A 24,849-nucleotide genomic window follows, 5' to 3' on the forward strand; every position below is an offset into this window, starting at 1 on the left:
TTGAGCCAACATAACTTCGCTCATGCCCAGATCACGTGCACAGCGAGAGCTTAGTGCTTCGGGCTGCCCGTGTTAATCGAAAATGGCTATATAACTAAAATAACATCCGCAATGGACTACAAAACCTGATCTTCCGTTCCAAAAAAATGCACTATAAGTTCTCACTTCCTCCTCCTTTCTCCTCCCACCTTTTCCCTTTGCTCCCCATAAAATAATTCCCAAAAAAAAAAAAGGATTAGCTAGCAAAGAAAGTCTTGGTTTTGATTCAAGAAAATGGACATAGAATTGGCTAAGTGTGAGTGTTGTGGTCTAAAAGAAGATTGCACACAAGATTATATTAATGAAGTGAAGGCCAATTTCAAGGGAAAATGGTTGTGTGGGTTGTGCTCAGAAGCTGTTAGAGATGAAGTTGAAAGAGGGAAAAATAATAATCAATATTTTCTTGTGATGGAAGAAGCAGTGAAGGCTCACATGTCATTTTGTAGAAAATATAACTCTAATCCTGCAATTTGTGTAGCTGATGGGATAAGGCAGATGTTGAGGAAAAGGTCTGGTGATTTATCTTCTTCTTACATTCCAAGAAATGTACAAGATCAACAAGCACATCCCAAGTAGGAGATGGATCTTTTAACTCTTATTGTAATTAGACAAGAGTAATTAACCTTAACTATGGTAGAATAAAGTGTAACACATTTTTTTTGTTTAGTCGTCTGGTTTTTGGGACACACTGGTTCGACTAATCCAAATTTGCACGTCGTAAGGCTTATTAAGGGAAACTCTTCGTACCAAGAATTTTAGTCGTCTGGTTTTTGGGACACACTGATTCGACTAATCCAAATTTGCACGTCGTAAGGCTCATTAAGGAAAACTCTTCGTACCAAGAATTTTACTTCTATGCGGTTACAGATGCTATTGCTAAGAGGGCATTCTAGTCGAGTCAACTATACGATAGTGAAGTTCCTCGTTGGAAAGACTCTTACTATACATGGGGATGGGATGCATATATGTCATAAGGACCAGATTCGAATATTTTCATTCTACAAATTGAACATGGTAAAAAAGATATAATGATTAGTGGGTTTAATTACCAGTAAAGAGTCTTTTACCTTTTATTTTGATCCTAGAGTAAGATTCGTGTCCTGAAAATCATGAGATTCATAAAGAAAGACATGACATAATAATTAATTAATTAATATTAATTAATAATTAACAAATGGGTTGATTAAGAACTATTGACTGTAAACCATAGCAGTTACAGTCACTTAATGAAGATGGATGAACTAATGTATTCTTATTATAATTAGACAATGGTAACCTTAACTATGGTGGAATAAAGTAAACCATAACAAAACTCTTTCATAGAATTCCAAACAATTTCTCGCGCTCCTCAAAAGCCCACAGGAACGGAGTTGATGCTCCTACATCCATATCATGAGTAGTTAAAGCAAGTGAATGATTTGAAATTCGAGTTATTTCACGGAATAACACTCGTATATATTGAGCTCGTAATGGTACCTCGCAATTTAAAAGTCTCTCTACGGCTGAAGGCAGATGTTCGCCTTTGTTTGGAATGAAGATGGATGAACTAATATTCTTATTATAATTAGACAATGGTAACCTTAAGTACGGTGGAATAAAGTATAACAACACTTTTTTTGTTTAACCATCTAGTTTCAGGAACACAATGGTCCAACTAATCCAGGTTCATACGTCGTAAGACACATTTAATAGGAACACAATGATTCATCTAATCCAGGTTCATACGTCGTAAGACACATTTAACCAGAAGTTCTCCCTACCAAAAATTTTATTTCGAAGGCCGAACCCAAGAACTTTCTTTCCTTATATATGGGTATCACTTTTTTGTATTTCAACTTTTATATTTGGCCATTCAGTTTTCCTAACCAACTAACCTAATTAATTTAGATTCACGTTGCGCAAATTCCATTTATGTTTCAGTTTAATTAGAAAAGAATCACAGTATCTTTGATGAAAATGATTTTTCCTCTAATATAATTTTTTTATATTAGTAAAAATTTGTTCTTTCTTTTTTTAACAAAAAGAGGAAAAGAAAGTATAAAGTTTTGTATTAAGTTAAATAACTTTGGAGTTTCCTTTCTTTCATTTTCCCCCCTTCCTCGAATAATGCAAGTTTATAAATAATTTAATTTTAAATTTCTTATTTTACCGTTTATAAGATGAGTATATTCATACAAATATTAATGGCTTATTTTAATACAAATATTAATGGTTTATTTTAGATCAAAAATTTCATATTCCTTATATTTCTTAAATTCTGTAAAAAGTTAAATTATGCCACATAAAATTAAACGGAGGGAGTAGTACACCAACTTTGTTAAATATCAAAAAATGATCTCTTAAACACAGCTAAGTCATGGCATGATCCACTGATTTCATGATTTCAGCAAATATAAATTACTCTACATAATACTATGATTTTAGTTGCCCCATGATCAAGGAATTGAATCCTTAACTTTGGTTTTCCAAACTATTGGTCCTTAGTTTGCAAAGGCTAGGCATCTTGGGCTTATCAGCCACCATCATTAGAGATTTTTTGTGATGACCCAAAATGTCATCCTATGTTAATTTAATTAAATTTGTGTTCCGAGGCCTCGAAAGCCTCCGTTAGTCTCACCTCAATATGCGTGTGCAGCCCGGGCGCGAAGCCGGGAAGCCTTTATGAGAAAACTTGATGAAAAGTTGATTTTATAATAATTAATTGATTAAAATTGACTTTGGTCAATATTTTTGGTAAACAGACTCGGACCCGTGATTTGACGGTCTCGGGGGTCCGTAAGAAAATATGGGACTCGGGTGTATGCCCGGAATCGAATTCCGAGGTCCCAAGCCCGAGAAATAAATTTTTAAAGAAAATTATTTTCTGAAAAATATAAAAAAAATTTGAAAACGATAATTAATGTGAAAACCATGATACCGGGCCCGTATTATGGTTCCGGAGCCCAGAACAAGTTTAATATATGTTATGTGAGTTATTTGTAAAGTTTGGTGTAAAACGGACTCGAAATGACATGTTTCGGATCAAAATCGGAATAATTGAGCCTTATGGAGTTTTAAGAAAATTCTATGAGTTTTGAGGTTTAATTCCTTGATTTTGATGATATTTTGGTGATTTGAATGCTAGAATAAATCTGTAGGATGATTTGGGAGTCATGTGTGTTTTTGGTTTTGAGCCCCGAGAGCTCGGGTGAGTTTCGGGTAGCTAATGGGGTGTAAAAAGTATGAAAAATCTGGTGTTTCTTGAGTTTTCTGGTGTCTGGTAGCTTAGTCTATGCGACCGCATTGGTAGATCTGCGATCGCATAGAGTTGAGTGTGGGGGAGGGGCCTGATGCCTTATGCGATCGCATTGGTGGGGCCGCGATCGCAGGGTATATAGGAAGTCCTGAAGCTCCGCGATCGCATTCTTCTATCCGCGATTGCATAGAGTGCCGCCCAGCTTCTCCGCGATTGCAGAGAGTGAAACCCAGCTTCTCCGCGATCGCACTGAACAAATTTCACCCAGTTATTTTAAATACCCAAAACAGAACCCATTACGGGATTTCACCTCCTTCCACCATCTTCTTCTTCCCCACACCCCCTTTGGCCATTTCTGAAGAGCTCCATCACCATATCCTCATAGGTAATCAATTCTAACTCCATTTTTCCTTCTAATTTCATCATCAAACACTAGAATCTAGGCCTAAAATCCTAAAATCAAAGTAGAAATTAGGGGTTTTGGGTAGAGTTAGGGTTTATGGGATTTTGGGTAATTCAACCTTAATTTGGGGTCGGATTTCAAAACAAATCATATATTTAAACTCGTGGGGGAATGGGTGATCGAGTTTTGGTCCGAGCCTCGTGTTTGGACCAAGCGGGCCCGGGGTCAAATTTTGGTATTTTTGGAAGAATGCTAGGAAATGTATATTTAGGCTATGTGATTGTATTAGTGAGTCATTATTGATGTTATTAAGTTAATTATGTCTAGATATCGTTGTTTCGGAGTTGAATTCTAAAGGAAAGGCGGTGTTAGAGGCTTGGATTGCTAATTTTGGACCTGATGTAAGTGTCTTGCCTAACTTTGGTGAGGAAATAAGTATTGTGTGCTATGTGCTAAGTGTTTGTCATGTTCAATGCATAGGTAAAGTGACAAGTACCTATGTATTGTATGTCAAGCATGCCTGTGAGTCTATGTTTGATGAAATTCTTGTTATTACTTCCATACTCATTGAATTATGAAATTTTTTCTACTTGGAAGTTGATTGTTGTTGAAAATCCTTGTTGAGGAACTTGTGATGTAATGGTTCGATTGAGGACCCAATTGTAAATTATATACATGAAAAGATTGATTATAGCTGAGACCCTTGTCGGGCAATTGTTATGATATTGACTGATATTTTTCCCCATGTCGGGTGATTATGACTTATATTTTCCACTATGCTGCATTCCTTGCCATTTGATATTTGTCATTGTTTTGGTAAGGATGAGTGTAAAGCACGAAGGGTGATGTTGTGCCATGATTCACATTGATTACATCATATATTGTATAGCGAGAAAGAGAGTAAAGGCACGAAGGGTAATGCCGTGCCATGATTTACATTGCCATACATTATACATGGTGTCACACCTCCTTTTTCCGGCACCGCGAGGTGCGTAGGGAGTTTTTTCCAATTAAAGGACAGTCGAAACGGGATTGGTTTAATTATTTCAGAGTCGCCACTTGGGAGATTTAGGGTGTCCCAAGTCACCAATTTTAATCCCGAATCGAGGAAAAGAATGACTCTATATTACAGTCTGCGTACCAGAAATCCGGATAAGGAATTCTGTTAACCCGGGAGAAGGTGTTAGGCATTCCCGAGTTCCGTGGTTCTAGCACGGTCGCTCAACTGTTATATTCGGCTTATTTATCTGATTTTTAATACAATTATGAACCATGTGCAAATTTTATCTTTTACCGCTTTATTATTATAATTATTATTTTTTAGGAATGTGAACATCGCTTAAAACATATCTTTGGATTGTGTCACATGAAATGCACCCACAATACGAAACATATTTTATTTGATGTTTTAGGATTTAGATTTGGGTCGCATGAAATGCGCATCCGAGTTTAAGAATGGTAAAATTGATTAAATCGCGCCTAAAGAGTCTAGCGCGTCATTATCTTTGGGGAAGGAAGTGAAATTCACTAAACAATCCATCCCAAATTCTAAGCAAAAAATTTTTTTTTAAAATAATTAAATAAATAAATGAGATTGGAGAATCCTGTAAATTTTTGTATTATTTACATCTATTTATTTTTAGCGAAATCCTTCCTTATTTTAAGAATATCCTTTAATGACTACCTTTTTATTATTACTAAGTTTGTTTATAAATATAAAATCAATATCTACATTCTTGAAAATGACATATTAAATAGAAGAGAAAAACAAATATTAACAGAAAGTAATAAAATTATAATCATAAATACAACATGGAATTATTGAAAAGTAAAAAAAATAAAAAAAAATAAAAAAAAAAAACTAATTATCCCATAGTTGGATTAAAATTCAAATTGTTAGTAAGACTTAAGCTTATTGAAACTAATTATTTACAAATACTGAAAATTGAAAGAAATAAAAATAAAAACTTGAGTACTAAATCATATTTCTAAAAATTTAAACAATTTAACATTAACTAACTTTGTTTTAATTCATCATGTCCTAATACTTGTTCGCAAACTAATTCATGTTATAACTGAAATTGACTACGTGATTCAGATTAACTTATCGTTGACGAAAAACCTTATGAATAAGGAACTTAATTAATTTTTGCCAAACTGATTCAATAACGCCATTTTTACGTTATTTCTTCTATTTTTTGTTATTAAACAGTTTTAATTAATAATCAAGCTTAAATATATTTCCTAATAATCTGGTTAAGGCGTTATTTAATATGTCGCTATAATATGCCTAGTTATGCCAAAGGACAGTGATTTACAGAATAATAATACATGAATAACCTAAATACAATACAAAAAATTAAATTAAACTAAATTAAAAATTTAATTCTCCATTCTTCATTTCAGCTTACAAAATGCCAAAATTACAGTTGTGTACCTGATATTGTCAATATAAGAAGAAGAAAATCAGCAACGTAATACGTAACACAGCAACAACAACAATAACCAGCAATAACCAGCCAACGAAAATCCCAGTGACAGCTTTGAAAAATTCAAAATAAAATCCAAGAATGCCGAAAATAACGGACAGAAACCAAGGGAAATTTTCAGATTTTTGAAAGGCTATTTAATCTTCAACCCTTAATTTCTACACCTGTATACCAGAATATTTATCAGGTGTGTACTACTTTCTCTTCTAATTTTCAACTTTTTTTTTATTTTCTCTTTGTATGTTTTTCTTTTCTTGAGAGTTTGAATGTTTTTTCGGAATAAATGTTCAGCTCCTTTTTTTTATCTCTCTTTTTTTTTCTGTCTGTATTTCTTCTCCTTCTATCATTTTTCAGACCTCTATATATAATCCCCACCCTTTAATCAATTAAATCAATACTTTTTCTCTACCCAACCCATTATCTTTCCACTCATCCCCATTACATTAAATAAACATATCACACCACCCCATTATATTTTGTCCCCCATGCTTTATTTAAAATAATGCAAGATTCCCCTTTAATTTAAATCTTGTCCCCCCTTTATATTAAATAATCATATCACAACCCACCCCATTTCATTTTGTCCCCCATGCTTCAAATAAACAATTTCAAAATGTACAATTCCTAAACTACCCCTTCCGACCTTACTGAAATTACCAAACTACCCCTGAACGTATTACAAATTTACCAAACTAACCATCAGCTATAACACATTAATTAATCAAACTTAACCAAAATATAGACAATATGATCAATTTCTAACAATGTTCAAACAACAATATGAACATGGATGAACATCATAACAACAATATCACATGAACACGATTTTAACAACATTTCAACAACAAATCACATGAACACGAATTGAACAACAAAGAACAACTAAAATTTGATTGAACAATATTTTAGCAACAAACAATCCTATTTTTGGATTCAACAACAACAACAAACAAAGTATGAAGATTTCTAAATTCAATCATATTGAACTTAAAATCAACTCTAACAACATTACAACAAACAATTCTTATATTAAACTTTAAACAAGATTATGAGAACAATTCAAGCAATAATCATAAATGGTAAACAAGAAATCAAACTATACAAAATTCGGATTCAAGATCATCCAAACAAAGTATGAACATGAATGAATCTATTTTAAGACAACAAACATGACGGATTAAACGATTAAAACAATATATTCCTTTAATACAACTAAATTCTTTAAACAAATAACAAGATCGACGAAGAAACAATTATGAACTTAAACTTGAACTTAACAATATTAACAATTTCTAACAATACATAAACACATGAAACAAATTGAAGAAATAGTTGATTAAATTTCAATTTGAATCTAACAAACATCAAACTAACAAATATTCACTTAAACAACAATACAAACATGAAATAAACATGAAAAATAACTAATTAATCTTTCATTTTGAAATCTGAAAATTAATTTTAATAAAACACATGAACATGAATAAAACCAAAAATCAAATATCCAACCATAGACATGAACAAAACAAACATTTGCCGATTTTAGATTCGAAAAATATCCAAACGAAATACGAACAAAAATAAAACTCAAAAACTACTAACCGGATCGAAACGAATATGTACGGACTGTTTTGACGAGCCTCGACCAAACGACGACGACCAAACTCGACCAAACGACGACGACCAAATCTGAAACAAAGCTCGAACACGAAATATAGCGATACACAGTCGAAAGCAGAAGCCGAAGCAGTAGCAGTTGGATTTGGTTTTGTTTGGACGGAGCTTCTGCTTCAGCAGTAGCGGCAAATGATGGAGAAGGTCGATGCACTGGATGTAGCGAAGAAGAAATAACTGGGGTGTGTGTTTGGTGCTTGCGCGAAGAAGCTTGCAAGCAGGAGCAGCTGGCCATGGTGAGCTCAAGCAGCAACGACGCAGCAGGAGTAGTGCTCGACGAGCAAAACGCAACCAAGGCAGCGGCGAAGCAGTCGGGGAGGTCGACGTGGATGGCGGTGACGTTGGTTATTCCGAGCTGGACGTAGCGGGCAGCAGAACGCTCATGATAATATGAGGTGAAGAAGAAGAACCAACCATGATCAGTTGGAGCTCGACAAAGACGCAACAATGGGGCTTTCTTCGGAAACCAACCATGGTTGCTCCAATTGTCAAGTTTTCCGGAGATTGGAGGGGTCATTTGGAGACGAGGAAGAAGATGGAGACGTGATGTGAAGAGTTGGTTGTCGATGGGGCTGGTGAAGGGCAGCCATGGACGTTGGGTTGGAGCTTTGGAGGAAGAAGGAAGAAAAATGGGGGGGGGGGCGGATGCTTAGGTATTTTTAGGGTTTTTCTTTCTTTTTTTTTTTTTATTTTGTTTGTAAAATAATAGGGGTGTTGGGTTATGGACTGGGTCGACCCAGTTCGAAATGGACTGGGTCGTAGGCAAGATTGGGCCATTTTTTGGGCCTGTGGCTTGAAGTTGAAGAAGAAGCCTAATTCCGATTTTCTTTATATTTTCGCTCTCTTTTCTTCTTTTATTTTTCTAAAACTAAATTATAAAAATACTTAAACTATTATTAAGAACTAAATTAAGTTATAAAAGTGCAAATTAACTCCCAATAACAATTAACGCATAATTAAGTATTAATTAAGCATAAAATTGTATATTTGGACATTAAATGCTAAAAATGCAAACGATGCCTATTTTTGTAATTTTTAATTTTTGTAAAACAAATTTAATTATTATCAATTATAGAATTAAATCCTACATGCAAAATGCGACATATTTTTGTATTTTTTATTAATTTAGCAAATAAACACGCACAGACAACTACAAATAATTATTCAAAATATCACAAAATTGCACACCAAAGAAAATCATTTTATTTTTGAATTTTTGGGAGTAATTCTCATATAGGGCAAAAAATCACGTGCTTACAGCTGCCCCTCTTTGCCCGGAGACACGAAGGGTTTTCGTGCAAAGATAAAGCGAGCGATTTTTGCCCATCCGAGTACTCTGTTGAAGCATTTTTTGAAAAAGATTTGACCGAACCTTTGCTTCAAAGGTTTCCTACATATCCTGGGCTAAACAGGAATCAAGTCAATGTAGTTCGGGAAGTCTTGGTAGCTGGGACTACCATGGGACTGCAAAGTTACTGCTGTTGCATGCTACTTTTACTGTTTGCTGACCTCCTTATTACACCATGCTAAAAAAATAAGAAGCTAGACTAAGCTAGAAATTACAGAATCTTATCTGTTTTCCCCCTTGCTCTGGTTGCCTTGCTTTTTGTCGGTTTGTGTTTCCTCTGGTGCCTTTTTACCAAGACTTCTGGCCCTTGGTTTTTTTTTTTTTTTTTTTAATACCAGTTTTCGTCATTTTGTTCGGTCCGCTGGGGACATGGCTTTCTTCATTTAAGCTTTTTGGCTGTTCCTCTTGGGACACGATTATCTTCATCAGATTCATCAAGACGCGTCTTTTCTTTCTTTTGACTCATGCGCTTGAATTTGCGCTGGGACTTCTTGTTGCCACCTTCTGCCTTCCGGTGTTGGGATTTTTATTGTTTCCTGCTGGGGATTCTTGTTGTAACCTTCTGCCTTCCGGTGGGGTTACTGACTTCAAAATCTGCAGTATAAGACTGAAAAGTATTCCTCTCGTTATACAGGTGGGCGCCTGGACATGAAATGAAAATGTATACCCGCATTATACTGGTGGGCGACCTGGAAATGGAAAACTGAAATGTATGCCCACATTATACTGGTGGGCGACCTAGAATATGGAATGAACAGACAAAATGTATTCCCTCATTATACTAGTGGTCGACCTAGAACTGAAATGTATTCCCGCATTATACTGGTGGGCGACCTAGAACTGAAATGTATTCCCGCATTATACTGGTGGGCGACCTAGAACTTAAAAGTATTCCCGCATTTTACTGGTGGGCGACCTAGAACATAAAGTATTCCCGCATTTTACTGGTGGGCGACCTAGAACATAAAGTATTCCCGCATTTTACTGGTGGGCGACCTAGAACTGAAATGTATTCCCGCATTTTACTGGTGGGCGACCTAGAACTGAAATGTATTCCCGCATTTTACTGGTGGGCGACCTAGAACATAAATGTATTCCCGCATTTTACTGGTGGGTGACCTAGAACTTAAAAGTATTCTCGCATTATACTGGTGGGCGACCTAGAACTGAAATGTATTCCCGCATTATACTGGTGGGCGACCTAGAACTGAAATGTATTCCCGCATTATACTGGTGGGCGACCTAGAACTGAAATGTATTCCCGCATTTCGCCCTAGAACTGAAATGTATTCCCGCATTATACTGGTGGGCGACCTAGAACTGAAATGTATTCCCGCATTATACTGGTGGGCGACCTAGAACTGAAATGTATTCCCGCATTATACTGGTGGGCGACCTAGAACTGAAATGTATTCCCGCATTATACTGGTGGGCGACCTAGAACTGAAATGTATTCCCGCATTATACTGGTGGGCGACCTAGAACTGAAATGTATTCCCGCATTTTACTGGTGGGCGACCTAGAACTTAAATGTATTCCCGCATTTTACTGGTGGGCGACCTAGAACTGAAATGTATTCCCGCATTATACTGGTGGGCGACCTAGAACTTAAATGTATTCCCGCATTATACTGGTAGGCGACCTAGAACATGAAATGAAAAGAGAAATGTATACCCGCATTATACTGGTGGGTGACCTAGAACAGAAATGAAAAGACAGAAATGTATTCCCGCATTATACTGGTGGGCGACCTAGAACATGAAATGAAAACATAAATGCATGCCCGCATTATACTGGTGGGCGACCTAGAACATGAAATGAAAAGATAAATGCATGCCGCATTATACTGATGGGCGCCTAATTGGTAAAGAATAATTTGAATTTGTTTCCTCGATTCTCCGAGAAAATTTCCACTTGTGGCAGAAAATATTCTGCCCCAATTCTGGCGATCTTTCTTATGGCGTATCTTTAGGCCATCATCAACACTTTATTTTCCTGTTCAAATCAAAGAAAATTTAGTTAGTTTTTTTTTTTTTTTTTTTTTTGAAATATGGCGAGTGGTCATGTCACTCCTGATGGGGATGATTGTTCCCTTTCCCTTATTCCTGTTCGGCGTTCTCAAAACTTGTTGGGGATGATGTTATTTGCTGGGGATAACATTCTGCTGGGGATGGTTTTTCCATTTATCCCTTCACCATTTTGTATCTCAAAAATTTCTGGAGGTTATTTTGCCGAAGATGAATTTTCCTTTCTTCCCTTCCCCTTCTGTGTTGTCCGACCACCTCGGAGCTTGGTCGATATTCGGTCGGAGTACTCTGGGGATCGTCTTGGAACTTGGCTTACAATTTTCTCAACATGTTTTTTTTTTTCCGGCTCTTCCCCGTACTTTCCTTGCCATTTTAGGACAGTATTATTCGGCCTAGCAACCAACGTCTTTTGTCTTATTGCCTTGTCTCTTGCCTGCCCTTTTCACATTTTATGTTGTACCATTTTGGCAAACTGGTAGTAAGCTCTGAAAGACCTTTCTTAAAACATAAATTTCTAGAAAAATTCTTTTAAACAAAGAAATGAAAAGATAGAAAAATGAGAAAATCTTTCTGAACAAAAAAATGAACTTATCTGGGTGATACAACCGAGTCCAATGATCATGTTGTGCATTCCGGATTAATCAACCCAGTCTATTTGTGTCGATCAAACTTTCTGATGTCTTCACTTGCTGGGGATAAATAGGTGCCCAATTCTTCGCAAAATACGGATCTTTTCCGTCAATCTATCTTGTCGCCTTATAGTGCCCTTCGCGGGGTTTTCACTAACAAGGCTCTCTCATTTCTCACAACTCCCGTCGCCTTATGGTGCCTGTGAAGGTTTTCACCGATAAGACTCTCTCATTTTGTATTTCTCAGCTTACGTCGCCTTATGGCGCCTGTGAAGGTTTTCGCCGATAAGACTCTCTCATCTTATTTTCTCAGCTTGGGATTGGAGTGTTGCCGATAAGATTTTTCTCTGCCGGGAATTCTTTTGGCTATAAATTCTTTCAATTCATGATCCTCATTCAGTCAGGGACCGACGTTTTATTCTTGGTTTTCATTTGCCTATCTTAACACCTCTCGGATACTGATCGGGAGGTCTTTTTTGGATATCAATATAGGTTTTAGAAGAAAAGGATATAAAATTCAAAATAACTTTGATGGGTAAAGTATTACAACTCCTGGAATCAAACTCTTTTTTTTTCTTTTTTTTTTTCAAAATTCAGAAACATAATTTCTGCCCCAATTTTCTTACTTGGGGATTTTTCTTTTGATTTTTTTTTATTACCTTATGACCGAGCCGTGAGGCGCCTACGTATCCTCTTTGAGGAATCAGGTCGAACGTAGTTCACTGACTCCTTTGTTTTCTTGCGACCTTCAAAAAGTTTTTTTTTTCATACATTTTTTCATTAATGATTCCAAGAGAGGGGTATAAAAAGATAAGTATGGCTCAAAGGGGTAAAGCAAAGGTTAAAAGTGTTTGGATAGAAGAAAGAATTGCCTCCGTCATTTCATTATCCGATAAGCACTAAGTACAAACAAACAAATAAACAACAAAAGAAATTACACATAATATCTTTTGACTGCATCAGAATTGATAGCCATGTCGACGCATCTTCCTTCAACATCTGTCAGACGCAAAGCGCCGTTGGATAATACTCTGGTCACAATATACGACCCTTGCCAATTCGGTGCGAACTTGCCTTTTGCCTCAATCTGATGTGGGAGGATCCGTTTCAATACTTGTTGCCCTACTTCAAATTTCCTGGGGCGCACCTTCTTATTGTATGCTCTTGTCATTCTCTTCTGATATAACTAGCCATGACATACTGCTGCCAATCTTTTTTCATCCATTAAACTCAGCTGCTCTAGTCGGGCTTTGACCCATTCATCATCGTCAATCCCGGCCTCAGCGATAATTCGAAGGGAAGGAATTTCAACTTCTGCTGGTATTACTGCTTCGGTTCCGTATACCAACAAATAAGGAGTCGCACCTATTGAAGTACGAACAGTAGTGCGGTATCCTAACAACGCAAATGGTAGCTTTTCATGCCATTGTCTGGATCCTTCAATCATTTTCCTCAATATCTTCTTTATATTTTTGTTGGCTGCCTCAACTGCTCCATTCGCCTTGGGCCGATACGGGGTGGAATTACGGTGTGTAATCTTAAACTGTTCACATACTTCTCTCATCAAGTTGCTGTTAAGATTAGCACCATTGTCCGTGATTATTATTTTTGGGATCCCAAATCTACAAATGATATGGGAATGGACGAAATCCACCACTGCCTTCTTGGTTACAGACTTGAAAGTTTTGGCTTCAACCCACTTAGTGAAATAATCGATGGCTACCAGAATGAACCTGTGACCGTTCGAAGCTGCCGGCTCGATAGGCCCAATGACATCCATGCCCCATGCCACAAATGGCCATGGTGCGGACATTGTGTGCAATTCCGTTGGTGGAGAATGAATCAGATCTCCGTGTATCTGACACTGATGGCATTTTCGTACGAAACTGATACAATCATGCTCCATAGTGAGCCAATAATATCCCGCTCGCAGAATCTTCTTTGCCAACACATATCCGCTCATATGGGCCCCACAGACTCCAGCATGTACCTCTGTCATCACTATCGTGGCTTGACCTGCATCAATACATCTCAGCAATCCCAGATCTGGGGTTCTTTTGTACAACATTCCTCCACTGAGGAAAAATCCATTTGCCAGTCGTCGAATGGCTCTCTTTTGATCTCCGGTTGCCTGCTCCGGGTATATCCCCATCCTGAGGTATTCCTTGATATCATAAAACCATGGCTCGCCATCCATTTCTTCTTCTATTATGTTGCAGTAGGCATGCTGATCACGAACCTGAATATACAATGGGTCAACATGGATTTTGTCTGGATGGTGCAACATCGATGCTAAAGTGGCCAAAGCATCGGCAACCTCATTGTGAACTCTCGGGATGTGTCTGAACTCCACTGATCGAAATCGCTTGCTCAGATCGTGCAAACATTGTCGATATGGTATAAGCTTCAAATCCCGTGTTTCCCATTCACCCTGGATCTGATGTACTAGGAGGTCCGAGTCTCCCAAGACCAAGACGTCCTGAACATCCATGTCTGCAGCCAATCGTAGGCCCAAAATACATGCCTCATATTCAGCCATGTTGTTGGTACAATAGAAACGTAGCTGAGCTGTAACAGGATAGTGATGTCCTGTTTCTGAAATAAGTACTGCTCCTACTCCAACTCCTTTTGCATTAGCAGCCCCGTCAAAGAAAAGCTTCCACCCTGGTTCCTCATTCAGTTCTAACTCCTCTATATGTATCACTTCTTCATCTGGAAAATACGTCCTCAAAGGCTCGTATTCTTCATCAATAGGATTCTCAGCCAAGTGATCGGCCAATGCTTGGGCTTTCATGGCCGTCCTCGTCACATAGACAATGTCGAACTCTGTGAGTAATATCTGCCATTTTGCCAATCTTCCTGTGGGCATAGGCTTCTGGAAAATATACTTTAATGGATCCAGACGTGAAATAAGGTATGTAGTATGTGACGACAGATAATGCTTAAACTTCTGTGCTACCCAAGTTAGAGCACAACATGTCTTCTCAAGTTGAGTGTACTTATTCTCATAGACTGTAAACTTCTTGCTGAGATAATAGATGGCTTGCTCTTTTCTTCCTGTGATGTCGTGTTGACCCAACACGCAACCAAACGAATGATCCAGGACCGTTAGATAAAGGATTAATGGCCTCCCCGACTCAGGTGGAACCAATACAGGTGGATTGGATAAATAACCTTTGATCTGGTCAAATGCCTCCTGACATTCTGCCGTCCATTCTATCGCGGCATCTTTCCTCAGCAATCGAAAGATGGGTTCACAAGTTGTTGTGAGCTGAGCGATGAATCTGCTGATATAGTTCAATCTTCCCAACAGACTCATTACTTCTGTTTTGTTCCTTGGTGGCGGCAATTCCTGGATGGATTTGATCTTTGACGGATCCAACTCAATGCCTCGCCGACTGACGATAAATCCTAACAGCTTTCCAGATGGAACACCAAATGCACATTTGGCTGGGTTGAGCTTAATGTCGTACCTTCGAAGTCTTTGGAAAAACTTCCTAAGGTCTGCTACGTGGTCTTCCTGACGCTTGGATTTGATGATCACATCATCTACGTACACTTCGATCTCTTTGTGTATCATATCATGGAACACAGTAGTCATTGCTCTCATGTACGTTGCCCCAGCGTTCTTCAAACCGAATGGCATTACCCGATAACAATAAGTCCCCCATGGCGTAATGAAAGCTGTTTTCTCTGCATCTTCTTCATCCATCAAAATCTGATGATACCCAGCGTAGCAATCCACAAAGGAGCCGATTTCTCGCCCGGCGCAATTGTCGATCAAGATATGGATATTGGGCAATGGAAAGTTATCCTTTGGGCTTGCCCTGTTCAGATTACGGTAGTCGACGCATACCCTGATCTTCCCATCTTTCTTTGGTACTGGCACTACATTAGCCAACCAATCAGGATATCGAGAGACCCGAATAACCTTTGCTTGCAGCTGCTTGGTTACTTCTTCTTTAATCTTCACACTCATATCTGTCTTGAACTTCCTCAGTTTCTGCTTGACGGGAAGGCATGCCGGGTCAATGGGCAATTTGTGAACCACTAGCTTGGTGCTTAAACCCGGCATGTCGTCATATGACCATGCAAAAATATCTTTAAACTCAATGAGTGCTTTGATTAATTCTTCCCTGATGCCAGGCTCAATGTGGATGCTGATTTTGGTTTCTCGGACATTATCCGCATCCCCTAGATTTACAGCCTCGGTGTCATTCAGATTAGGCTTGGGTTTCTCTTCAAATTGGCATAGTTCTCGGTTTATTTCTTCGAAGGCTTTATCCTCATCATATTCAGACTCATAATCGATCTCTTGTATCATTAAATCAGAGTCAGATTGATTTATTAGACTAGGTCGAAGATCCGTCGTGCATGCCATGTCATTAGAACCAGTAAAAAGAGAACTGTTCAGAAAGAGAAAAGAATAAAACAAAATTAAAATGAGACAAGAAAAGAATTTTATTAAAATGCGGGATAACAGGGTTCACACTTTTACAAGATAAAATAAGATTTGGATTACACCCTGAATAATCCGAAAAATAAGAAAGCAAAAATCAAAGCCTACTACCAGGACTCTCCCCGAGTAGGAAGAGGAGTAACCGTCCAATTGTTGGTTTTGGCCTCAGGCCCCATAAACTGTATGTCTGTTCCGCTGGAACCCTCTCCGACTTCTACCATATTGACATCAGTGAACAATCTTTCGAAGCTCTGATTCAGATCCCCGTCAATCCCAATCAATCGCCCGAGAACTTTCGGGACTGGTGACCCCTTGGCGCTTGCTCTAACAAAAGATCTTGAGAGACGTGGCACAGGTTTGGGAAGAAACCAAACTTTCTTCTTCATTTTCCGAGCTCGTTTTACATCTGCCGCAGTCGGTTTGAACCCCAACCCAAAGGTCTCCAAATTCTTGGGCAAGGAAACAGGTTGAACAATTCCCTGAAGTTCAGCTCCCAAGCCTTTTCCTGGCATAAACCCATTACCCAGCATTTCTGAAACCATCATAACCGTTGCGGAAGCTATCCTAGGATGCTGAATGATTTCACCCTCGGGGATCTTGTTTGCCGACACTGCATCAAAAATCTGGTAGACCCAGGGACCTTTGTCATCATTGGTCTCTATGAAGGGTACAATGGCGCCTCCTACGGTGCACGCAGTGTCCTCGCCGTGCAACACGACCTCTTGTCTATCCCACTCGAACTTGACCATCTGATGCAAGGTGGATGGCACTGCTTTGGCTGCATGGATCCACGGTCGTCCCAACAGAAAGTTATAAGATACCGTAGCATCTAATACCTGGAATTCCATGGTAAACTGGACTGGACCGATGGTCAACTCAAGTACAATATCCCCCACGGTGGCTGTTCCATTTCCGTCAAATCCTCGGACGCAAATGCTATTCTTTTGGATTCTTCCGTGGTCGATCTTCAATTGGTTCAGGGTGGATAATGGACAAATATTGGCACTTGAGCCGTTATCCACCAATGCCCGAGTAACTGCCGAATCTTCACATTTGACAGTTAGGTAGAGAGCTTTATTATGCTCCGTGCCCTCCACTGGCAGATCATCATCTGAAAATGTTACCCTGTTCACCTCGAAAATTTTGTTGGCAATCGTTTCCAGGTGATTTACAGAAATCTCATTGGGCACATGAGCTTCATTCAGTATCTTCATCAGGGCCCGACGATGTTCATCCGAATGGATTAATAATGATAGCAGTGAGATCTGGGCCGGTGTTTTCTTCAACTGTTCGACCACGGAGTAATCCTGCACTTTCATCTTCTTTAAGAAATCCTCAGCTTCTTCTTCTGACACAGGTTTCTTTGTTGCAGCTGGATTGGGTCTTCTCAACTCCGCCGGAGCAAAACACCGTCCTGATCGAGTCAGTCCCTGCGCCTCACAACTATTCTCCTCCACTTGTTGTCCCTTGTACATCACCACTGCCTTCTCATACTTCCAAGGCACAGCCTTGCTATCAATCACTGGTGTTTGGACTACTGGTTTTATGATGACCGGTTCCCTGCAGACCCCCTTCACAACAACCACGGGTGCAGATGATGCTCCCGTTATTACCAACTTGGCTGGTTCTGGTTTCCTTGTAGCGGCAGATGGATTCTTCCCCAATATCACCACTGGCTTGACATCTTCCCCCTTCAACTGTACCCCTGCTTCCTCATTGATCGATTTTTCTTTCGGAGTGGCACGGATCATCATCACTGTCTGTGAGGGTTTCTTCGGCTCCCCTCCTTCGTGCACAAGCTCGATCATGTGGGCTTCAGGGTGCTTTGGCAATGGGTTCTGGTTAATGTTGGGTGCCTCCGGTGCCTGTACCTCGATCTTGTTGGTATCAATAAGATCTTGTATTGCATGTTTCAGCCTCCAACATTTCTCGGTATCATGTCCGGGAGCTCCCGAACAATATTCACATCTTACCGAGTGATCCATATTTTGGGGTAAGGGATTTGGTAATCTAGGCTCAACAGGATTTAATAAACCCAACTGCCTCAATTTGTGGAACAAGGCAATATAAGTTTCCCCCAACTCAGTAAAAGTTCTTTGCCTCTGCAATCTTTCATTTCTGGCGGCCGGATTTCCCCTGAAACCCATCCCTGGAGGGTTCCTGTAGGCTCTTGGTGGTGGATAGGTGTTTTGTGGTGGTGGGTATGTGTTATGTGGAGGTGGGTATGTATTGTGGGGAACCGGCGCGCGCCATTGTGGGCGAACCGGAGGTTGGGTGTATGTCTGGGCTTGATGGACGGTGAAATGTTGTTCTTGTGGTTGGTAGTAGGGTTGTGGAGGGTAATTTGGAATGTGTGGGTAGTTTAGACGATGGGGTCTGGGTTGGTAATGAGGGGAAGGACCTCTAGATCTGGACCAATTGTCGGCCTCTAATGTCGTGACCTCCTCTCTCCTTTTCTTCCCTAGCGCACCTCCCGTGCCGCTCTGAATGGCCTGAGTTGTTGCCTTAATTGCCGAATAACTCAGGATCTTATTGGACTTAAGTCCCTCTTCTATCATACCTCCCATTTTCACAACTTCATTAAATGATTTGCCAACTGACGTCACCAAGTGACCAAAGTAAGTTGGCTCGAGAGTTTGTAAGAAGTAATCCACCATTTCTCCTTCTCTCATTGGGGGATCAACTCTGGCTGCCTGTTCTCTCCATCGGAACCCAAATTCCCGGAAGCTCTCTCCGGGTTTCTTCTCGAGCTTTAGCAATGTGAGACGGTCTGGGACTATCTCAAGGTTGTATTGGAAATGTCCTGCGAAAGCCTGTGCCAAGTCATCCCAGGTGTACCACCTGCTCGGATCTTGTCTTGTATACCACTCTAACGCCGACCCGCTCAAACTCTGGCCAAAGTAAGCTATTAATAGCTCATCTTTGCCCCCTGCTCCCCTCATTTTGCTACAAAAACCTCGTAGATGTGCCATAGGATCACCATGCCCTTCGTATAAATCGAACTTGGGCATTTTGAACCCTGCTGGTAATTGAACGTCAGGGAAAGGGCATAGATCCTTGTAAGCCACGCTGACTTGGTTACCTAACCCGTGTATGTTCCTGAAGGATTGCTCCAGGCTTTTAAATTTCCGCATCACCTCGTCCTGCTCTGGGCTCTTAGCCGGCTTTTCAATCTCCGCCGGGACCTCAAAGTGGGGATTATAGGTATGTGGCTCGGGTGCTTTGAATGTGAGTTCAGGGGGGTAGTATTGTGTATCGTGAGCCTGAAACAGTGGCTCACTAGATGATCTGTGCAATGGGGCTGGGGGAGGTGCCACAAAGACGGGAACATTTGGTGGAGGAGGGTTTTGAGTGGGTGGTGGAGCTTGGGAATCATAAGCCTCTCTTCCCTGATAATAGTGATGGCTTGGGAAACTTGTTGAAGGACCGGGAGAAGGGTATTCCGGCGTGTGTGTTGGTTGGAGGGTAGGAGTAACGGGTAGTTCTTGCCCCTTCTGGGCTCTAGCTAAGGCTATCTGCATTTCATTCATTTCTAGCCTCATTTTTTCCATTTTCTCCAGGGCTTCCTTCAGCATCTGATTGGCCGTTTTTTCTGACTCAACGCTGTTGTCTGACCCAGTCATGCTTTCTGGTATAGGACCTTTTGATCTTGTCTGATAATGGTACGGTGCCAGTACGCTCTAACAACTAACTGATATTGATTGGAAAAACAACAAACTTGTCAGTGTTAGAGTCTTAACAGATATTGTAATTGCACGTTAGGGGGATGCAATGCTCCTAGGCAGTTAATCATTTCTATCATGCTTTTGCTCTGACCGCATGCATCATCCCGGCTTATTTTTGGCTCTGACAAATATATATTCTTCCTTTTTTTTTTTTTTAATTACGGTCGAATCCTATAGAGATTGCCTACGTATCGTGACCCCGCACGAATCAGACCAAGCGTAGTTCGTGCCATAAGACCAAATATATATATATATATTTTTTTTTATTACTCAAAATAATGCTATTACAAGCCATCACAAAAAAACAAAAAATACAGACTTTATATATATATATATTGTTTTTTTTTTTTTTGAGAATGTTTGAAGAGAGAGAAAAAAAAAACATATAGGTAGACAACAAACTCGCAAAACAAACAAGTGCAAGATGGAACTAGGGATACATTAAAGCTTTGAATTTTGGTGCCCGCGAGGCATCATTCGGCCTTTCCGCGGGCTTGGGGGCCAGGCTTCTTTGCAAGCTTTTTAGTTCCTCCATGATCTGATGGACATAACCCATGATTGAGGCAAATAGGACATCACGAGGCATCTCTTCACATGTTAGGCACTTTGTGGTGATATAGCGCCCTATATCATTGATCCTACCCCTGATTCTATCCCTCTCTATGCACAGCTGTTCTATCCGTTGATTCTTTAGTCCCAATATTCGAGTATTGTCAATGAGCTGCTCTTGGAACCTCTCCATTTGTTCTTCCATCCGGGCTATCGACTCATGGCAGTGTTCTCTATATGTTCTAGCATCCTGGGCTTGTTTGAGGACCCGATTATTGAGAATGGAGTTTATCTCTCTCAATGTCGCAACACTCATTTCGTAGTCCCTTTTTACTTGCCATAGGTGCTCTCTCCGTGATGTTGTAACTGTAGCCCACCTGACCCGCATTCTTGTTATACAAGCCTGGGATCTCTCCAAGTCTTCTCGGCTTTGGCTGACTTGATTTCTCAATTCCGCTATCAACCTTTCATCAGAGCGACGTTTCTGTCGGTCGCTATCACTCTTACTGACTTGGCGAATTCGGGCTTTCAGTGCCTGGTTTTCTTTGGCTAATTTGTTCTTCTCACCCTGCTCTGAGGCTACTTGAACGTTGTTTTCAAACATAAGCCTTTCAATTTGTCGCTTCAGCTTCCCGATTTCAACCCGGTAGCCTTCCTCTCTCACTAACCAGCCCCACTGTTCCTGCGAATCATCCGTAAATTGTTGGACGTGAGCTCTTTTGGCAGGCCTCTGACGAATCTGGAACCTTTTCCCGAACCAAACATCGTATTTTGGGTCTACCTCACCCTTAGCCAGCTCTCGAACCATAGTCTTGGGTTCAAGGAATCTACATTCGTGCCACAGCTTTCTAATTTTTCCTTCGGGGAACACGACTCCTGGACTCAACTCAATGGCGTGCTTGCTTAGATCCTCATCAGTGGGAATTACCTGAAATCTTCCTAGTTGGCGCAGTACCCGATGAGGAGCATATGGTTGGATGCTACGAAGTCCCATCAAAAGAACATGACATTCCTCGGCCGCCATGTATATTACCTCAGTATCATTCAACCACCCAAATGCCCATTCAACTTGGTCGGCTGTTGTTGACCTCAATTGTGCAAGCCATGCTTCGACGCCTTCGGGAAATATGACGCCTGTCATTCGTTTCTCAAAGCCGCTAATGCAGTTTCTCTCAGTCAACCCGTGGTTCATGTATCCCACTCGGTGATGGAGGTGTTCTTGCATCCACAGCTGGAGTAACAGATTGCATCCCTGAAAGAACTTGCCTCCTTCTCGGCATATAGTTAAAGCTCGGTAGATTTCGGACAAAATCAAAGGAACCACAGTACTGTCGGTTCTTTTGATTGCAACATCGGCCATCCCTACAAGGCCTATCTCTATTTTTTTATCTTTGCGGGGACAGACCACAACTCCCAGAAATGCTGTGATAAATGCCAAAGTACGTCTTGCTTCCCACTTGATTCTGTTCCCAGTGTGAATTAATCCGAGGTTTGGTTCTTCCAAACCCTGAGGAATTCCGTACCGTTGATACAAGAATTGGAGAGTACAACATCCCTTCGACAAATCATCATTCTGTACCTTCCGACTAATGCTTAGCAAATCCAAGAACGCGTGCGGAGATACTGGTCTTGGTGAAAGTAAATACTGCCCTCTTAGTTTCCCATTCAACCCCGCATATCCGGCGACTTCCTCTAGTGTAGGTGAAAGTTCAAAGTCAGCAAAACGAAACACGTTGCGGGTTGGGTCCCAGAACGGTATTAGAGCCTCGATGATATCTGTCCTTGGCTTGATATTCAACAGATCGACAAAACCTCCCAAAACTCTTTCCACTATCTTTATACTATCCTTTCCCATATCATTCCACCACATGTGGAGTTGCGAAGGGACCTCGCTACACACTGAGAATGATTCATTTTGACTTATGCTCATCCTGCACATTTATTATAGTGATTAAAGAAGGAAAAACTTTTATTTGACTTAAAAAAACTATCTATATTCTAAAGAAATATTTTTTTGGACTTAAATTTCTTTTCTTTTTTTTTTGAAAAAAAACTTTTAAGGAGAAAGGAAATATTTTTGAACTAATATTCTGAATTTATGAAAGAAATACTACAGAAAAAAAATATTTTTTGAATTTTATTTTGAATATCTTTTAAACAAATAAATGGGATTTTGAAATTAAAAGGAAATATATTTTTTTTAAAAAAATTGAGGTCTAAAAGAAAAACTTTCTAAAGAAGTGAGTAATGTTAAATATTTTTGGATTTTTTTTTGAATACAGTGAGCCGAAACCAAAGAGATTTGCCTCTGATCTCACATCCGGTGAGAATCAGACCCGCGTAGTTCAGGCTATAAACTAACTAATTTTTGAAAACAAACAAATTTTTCCTTTTTCTTTTATAGCAAAAAAAAAAACTATTTTCCTTTTTTTTTTTTTTGAAAATAAAGCAAATTAAAATAAAAGACTTATTCCTACACACTTTCTGCTTTCTAAGCAAACAAACAATTAAAAGTAAAAATATATATGTTTTTTTTAAAAAAAAATTCGGCAGCATTTCGACAGTACTTGGACACTGATTTTTCTAAATTAATCATCTAACTTTCCACTTGCTATTTTTATTTTATTTTATTCTTTACACTCCCGAGACTCAGAAGCCGGTCAACATGCAAGACCGAGCAAATAAATGCACATAAAACAAATAAGATGCATCAGGATGGTCATTTTCATTTTTGGTGCACCTGTCCTAGACAGACCCAACCCCTGTGTTGAGCCTCCAAAGTCAGATGCACGTGATGCAAACAAACGTTCCTACTAGGGATCCGGCATGTGGCTTTGTTATACTAGGTTCAGAACCTGGGTGTTTGTTCTAGACCTGGCTTACCCGAGCGGACAGCTCGAGCCGAGGGGGGGTAGCGTACCGGGAATACAGAAGCTTCACCGGCTTAGCAACTTGTCCGAACCTCGTTCTAAATTGGGATTTTACACTATACAGAAAAGAAGTCGTACGAAGTACACCCTTCTTCATGATTTAGAAGACTCAGAGAGGAGATGGGTTTCGGCACAGTTTATACACAGTTCATGTAATATCAAAGCGGTAAAAGCAGCATTTAGCACATTAGGCTCAAACATGTAAAAATCAGATAAAACCAAATATAACAATTTATATGAGCTCGAATTTCTAACCCTGAACCACTGGTTCTGGGTTAAGTCCCCAGCAGAGTCGCCAGAGCTGTCACACCTCCTTTTTCCGGCACCGCGAGGTGCGTAGGGAGTTTTTTCCAATTAAAGGACAGTCGAAACGGGATTGGTTTAATTATTTCAGAGTCGCCACTTGGGAGATTTAGGGTGTCCCAAGTCACCAATTTTAATCCCGAATCGAGGAAAAGAATGACTCTATATTACAGTCTGCGTACCAGAAATCCGGATAAGGAATTCTGTTAACCCGGGAGAAGGTGTTAGGCATTCCCGAGTTCCGTGGTTCTAGCACGGTCGCTCAACTGTTATATTCGGCTTATTTATCTGATTTTTAATACAATTATGAACCATGTGCAAATTTTATCTTTTACCGCTTTATTATTATTATTATTATTATTTTTAAAAAAATTGTGAACATCGTTTAAAACATGTCTTTGGATTACGTCACATGAAATGCACCCGCAATCCGGAACACATTTTTATTCAATGTTTTAAGATTTAGATTTGGGTCGCATGAAATGCGCATCCGAGTTTAAGAATGGTAAAATTGATTAAATCGCGCCTAAAGAGTCTAGAGCGTCATTATCTTTGGGGAAGGAAGTGAAATTCACTAAACAATCCATCCCAAATTCTAAGTAAAAAATTTTTTAAAAAAAAAAAAATTAAATAAATAAATGAGATTGGAGAATTCTGTAAATTTTTGTATTATTTACATCTATTTATTTTTAACGAAATCCTTCCTTATTTTAAGAATATCCTTTAATGACTACATTTTTATTATTACTAAGTTTGTTTATAAATATAAAATCAATATCTACATTCTTGAAAATGACATATTAAATAGAAGAGGAAAATAAATATTAACAGAAAGTAATAAAATTATAATCATAAATACAACATGGAATTATTGAAAAGTAAAAAAAATAAAAAAATAAAAAAAAAACTAATTATCCCATAGTTGGATTAAAATTCAAATTGTTAGTAAGACTTAAGCTTATTGAAACTAATTATTTACAAATACTGAAAATTGAAAGAAATAAAAATAAAAACTTGAGTACTAAATCATATTTCTAAA

General features: G+C 39.2%; 1 protein-coding gene across 1 annotated transcript; it reads left to right on the forward strand.

Moving 5' to 3' along the window:
- The first annotated feature begins 273 nt into the window (after nt 1-273).
- Nucleotides 274-615, forward strand: LOC104249374 (uncharacterized). The gene has a single exon (XM_009805787.1). It carries the CDS (start codon nt 274-276, stop codon nt 613-615), a length of 342 nt encoding a protein of 113 aa, XP_009804089.1.
- Nucleotides 616-24,849: the final 24,234 nt, after the last annotated feature.

Source organism: Nicotiana sylvestris, chromosome 9 (genome assembly GCF_000393655.2).
Source record: "Nicotiana sylvestris chromosome 9, ASM39365v2, whole genome shotgun sequence".
Classification (NCBI taxonomy): Eukaryota; Viridiplantae; Streptophyta; class Magnoliopsida; order Solanales; family Solanaceae; genus Nicotiana; species Nicotiana sylvestris.

Bases quoted from the DNA above. Each gene is read 5' to 3' on its own strand.
- LOC104249374 (XM_009805787.1), top strand. From the start codon at position 274: ATGGACATAGAATTGGCTAAGTGTGAGTGTTGTGGTCTAAAAGAAGAT.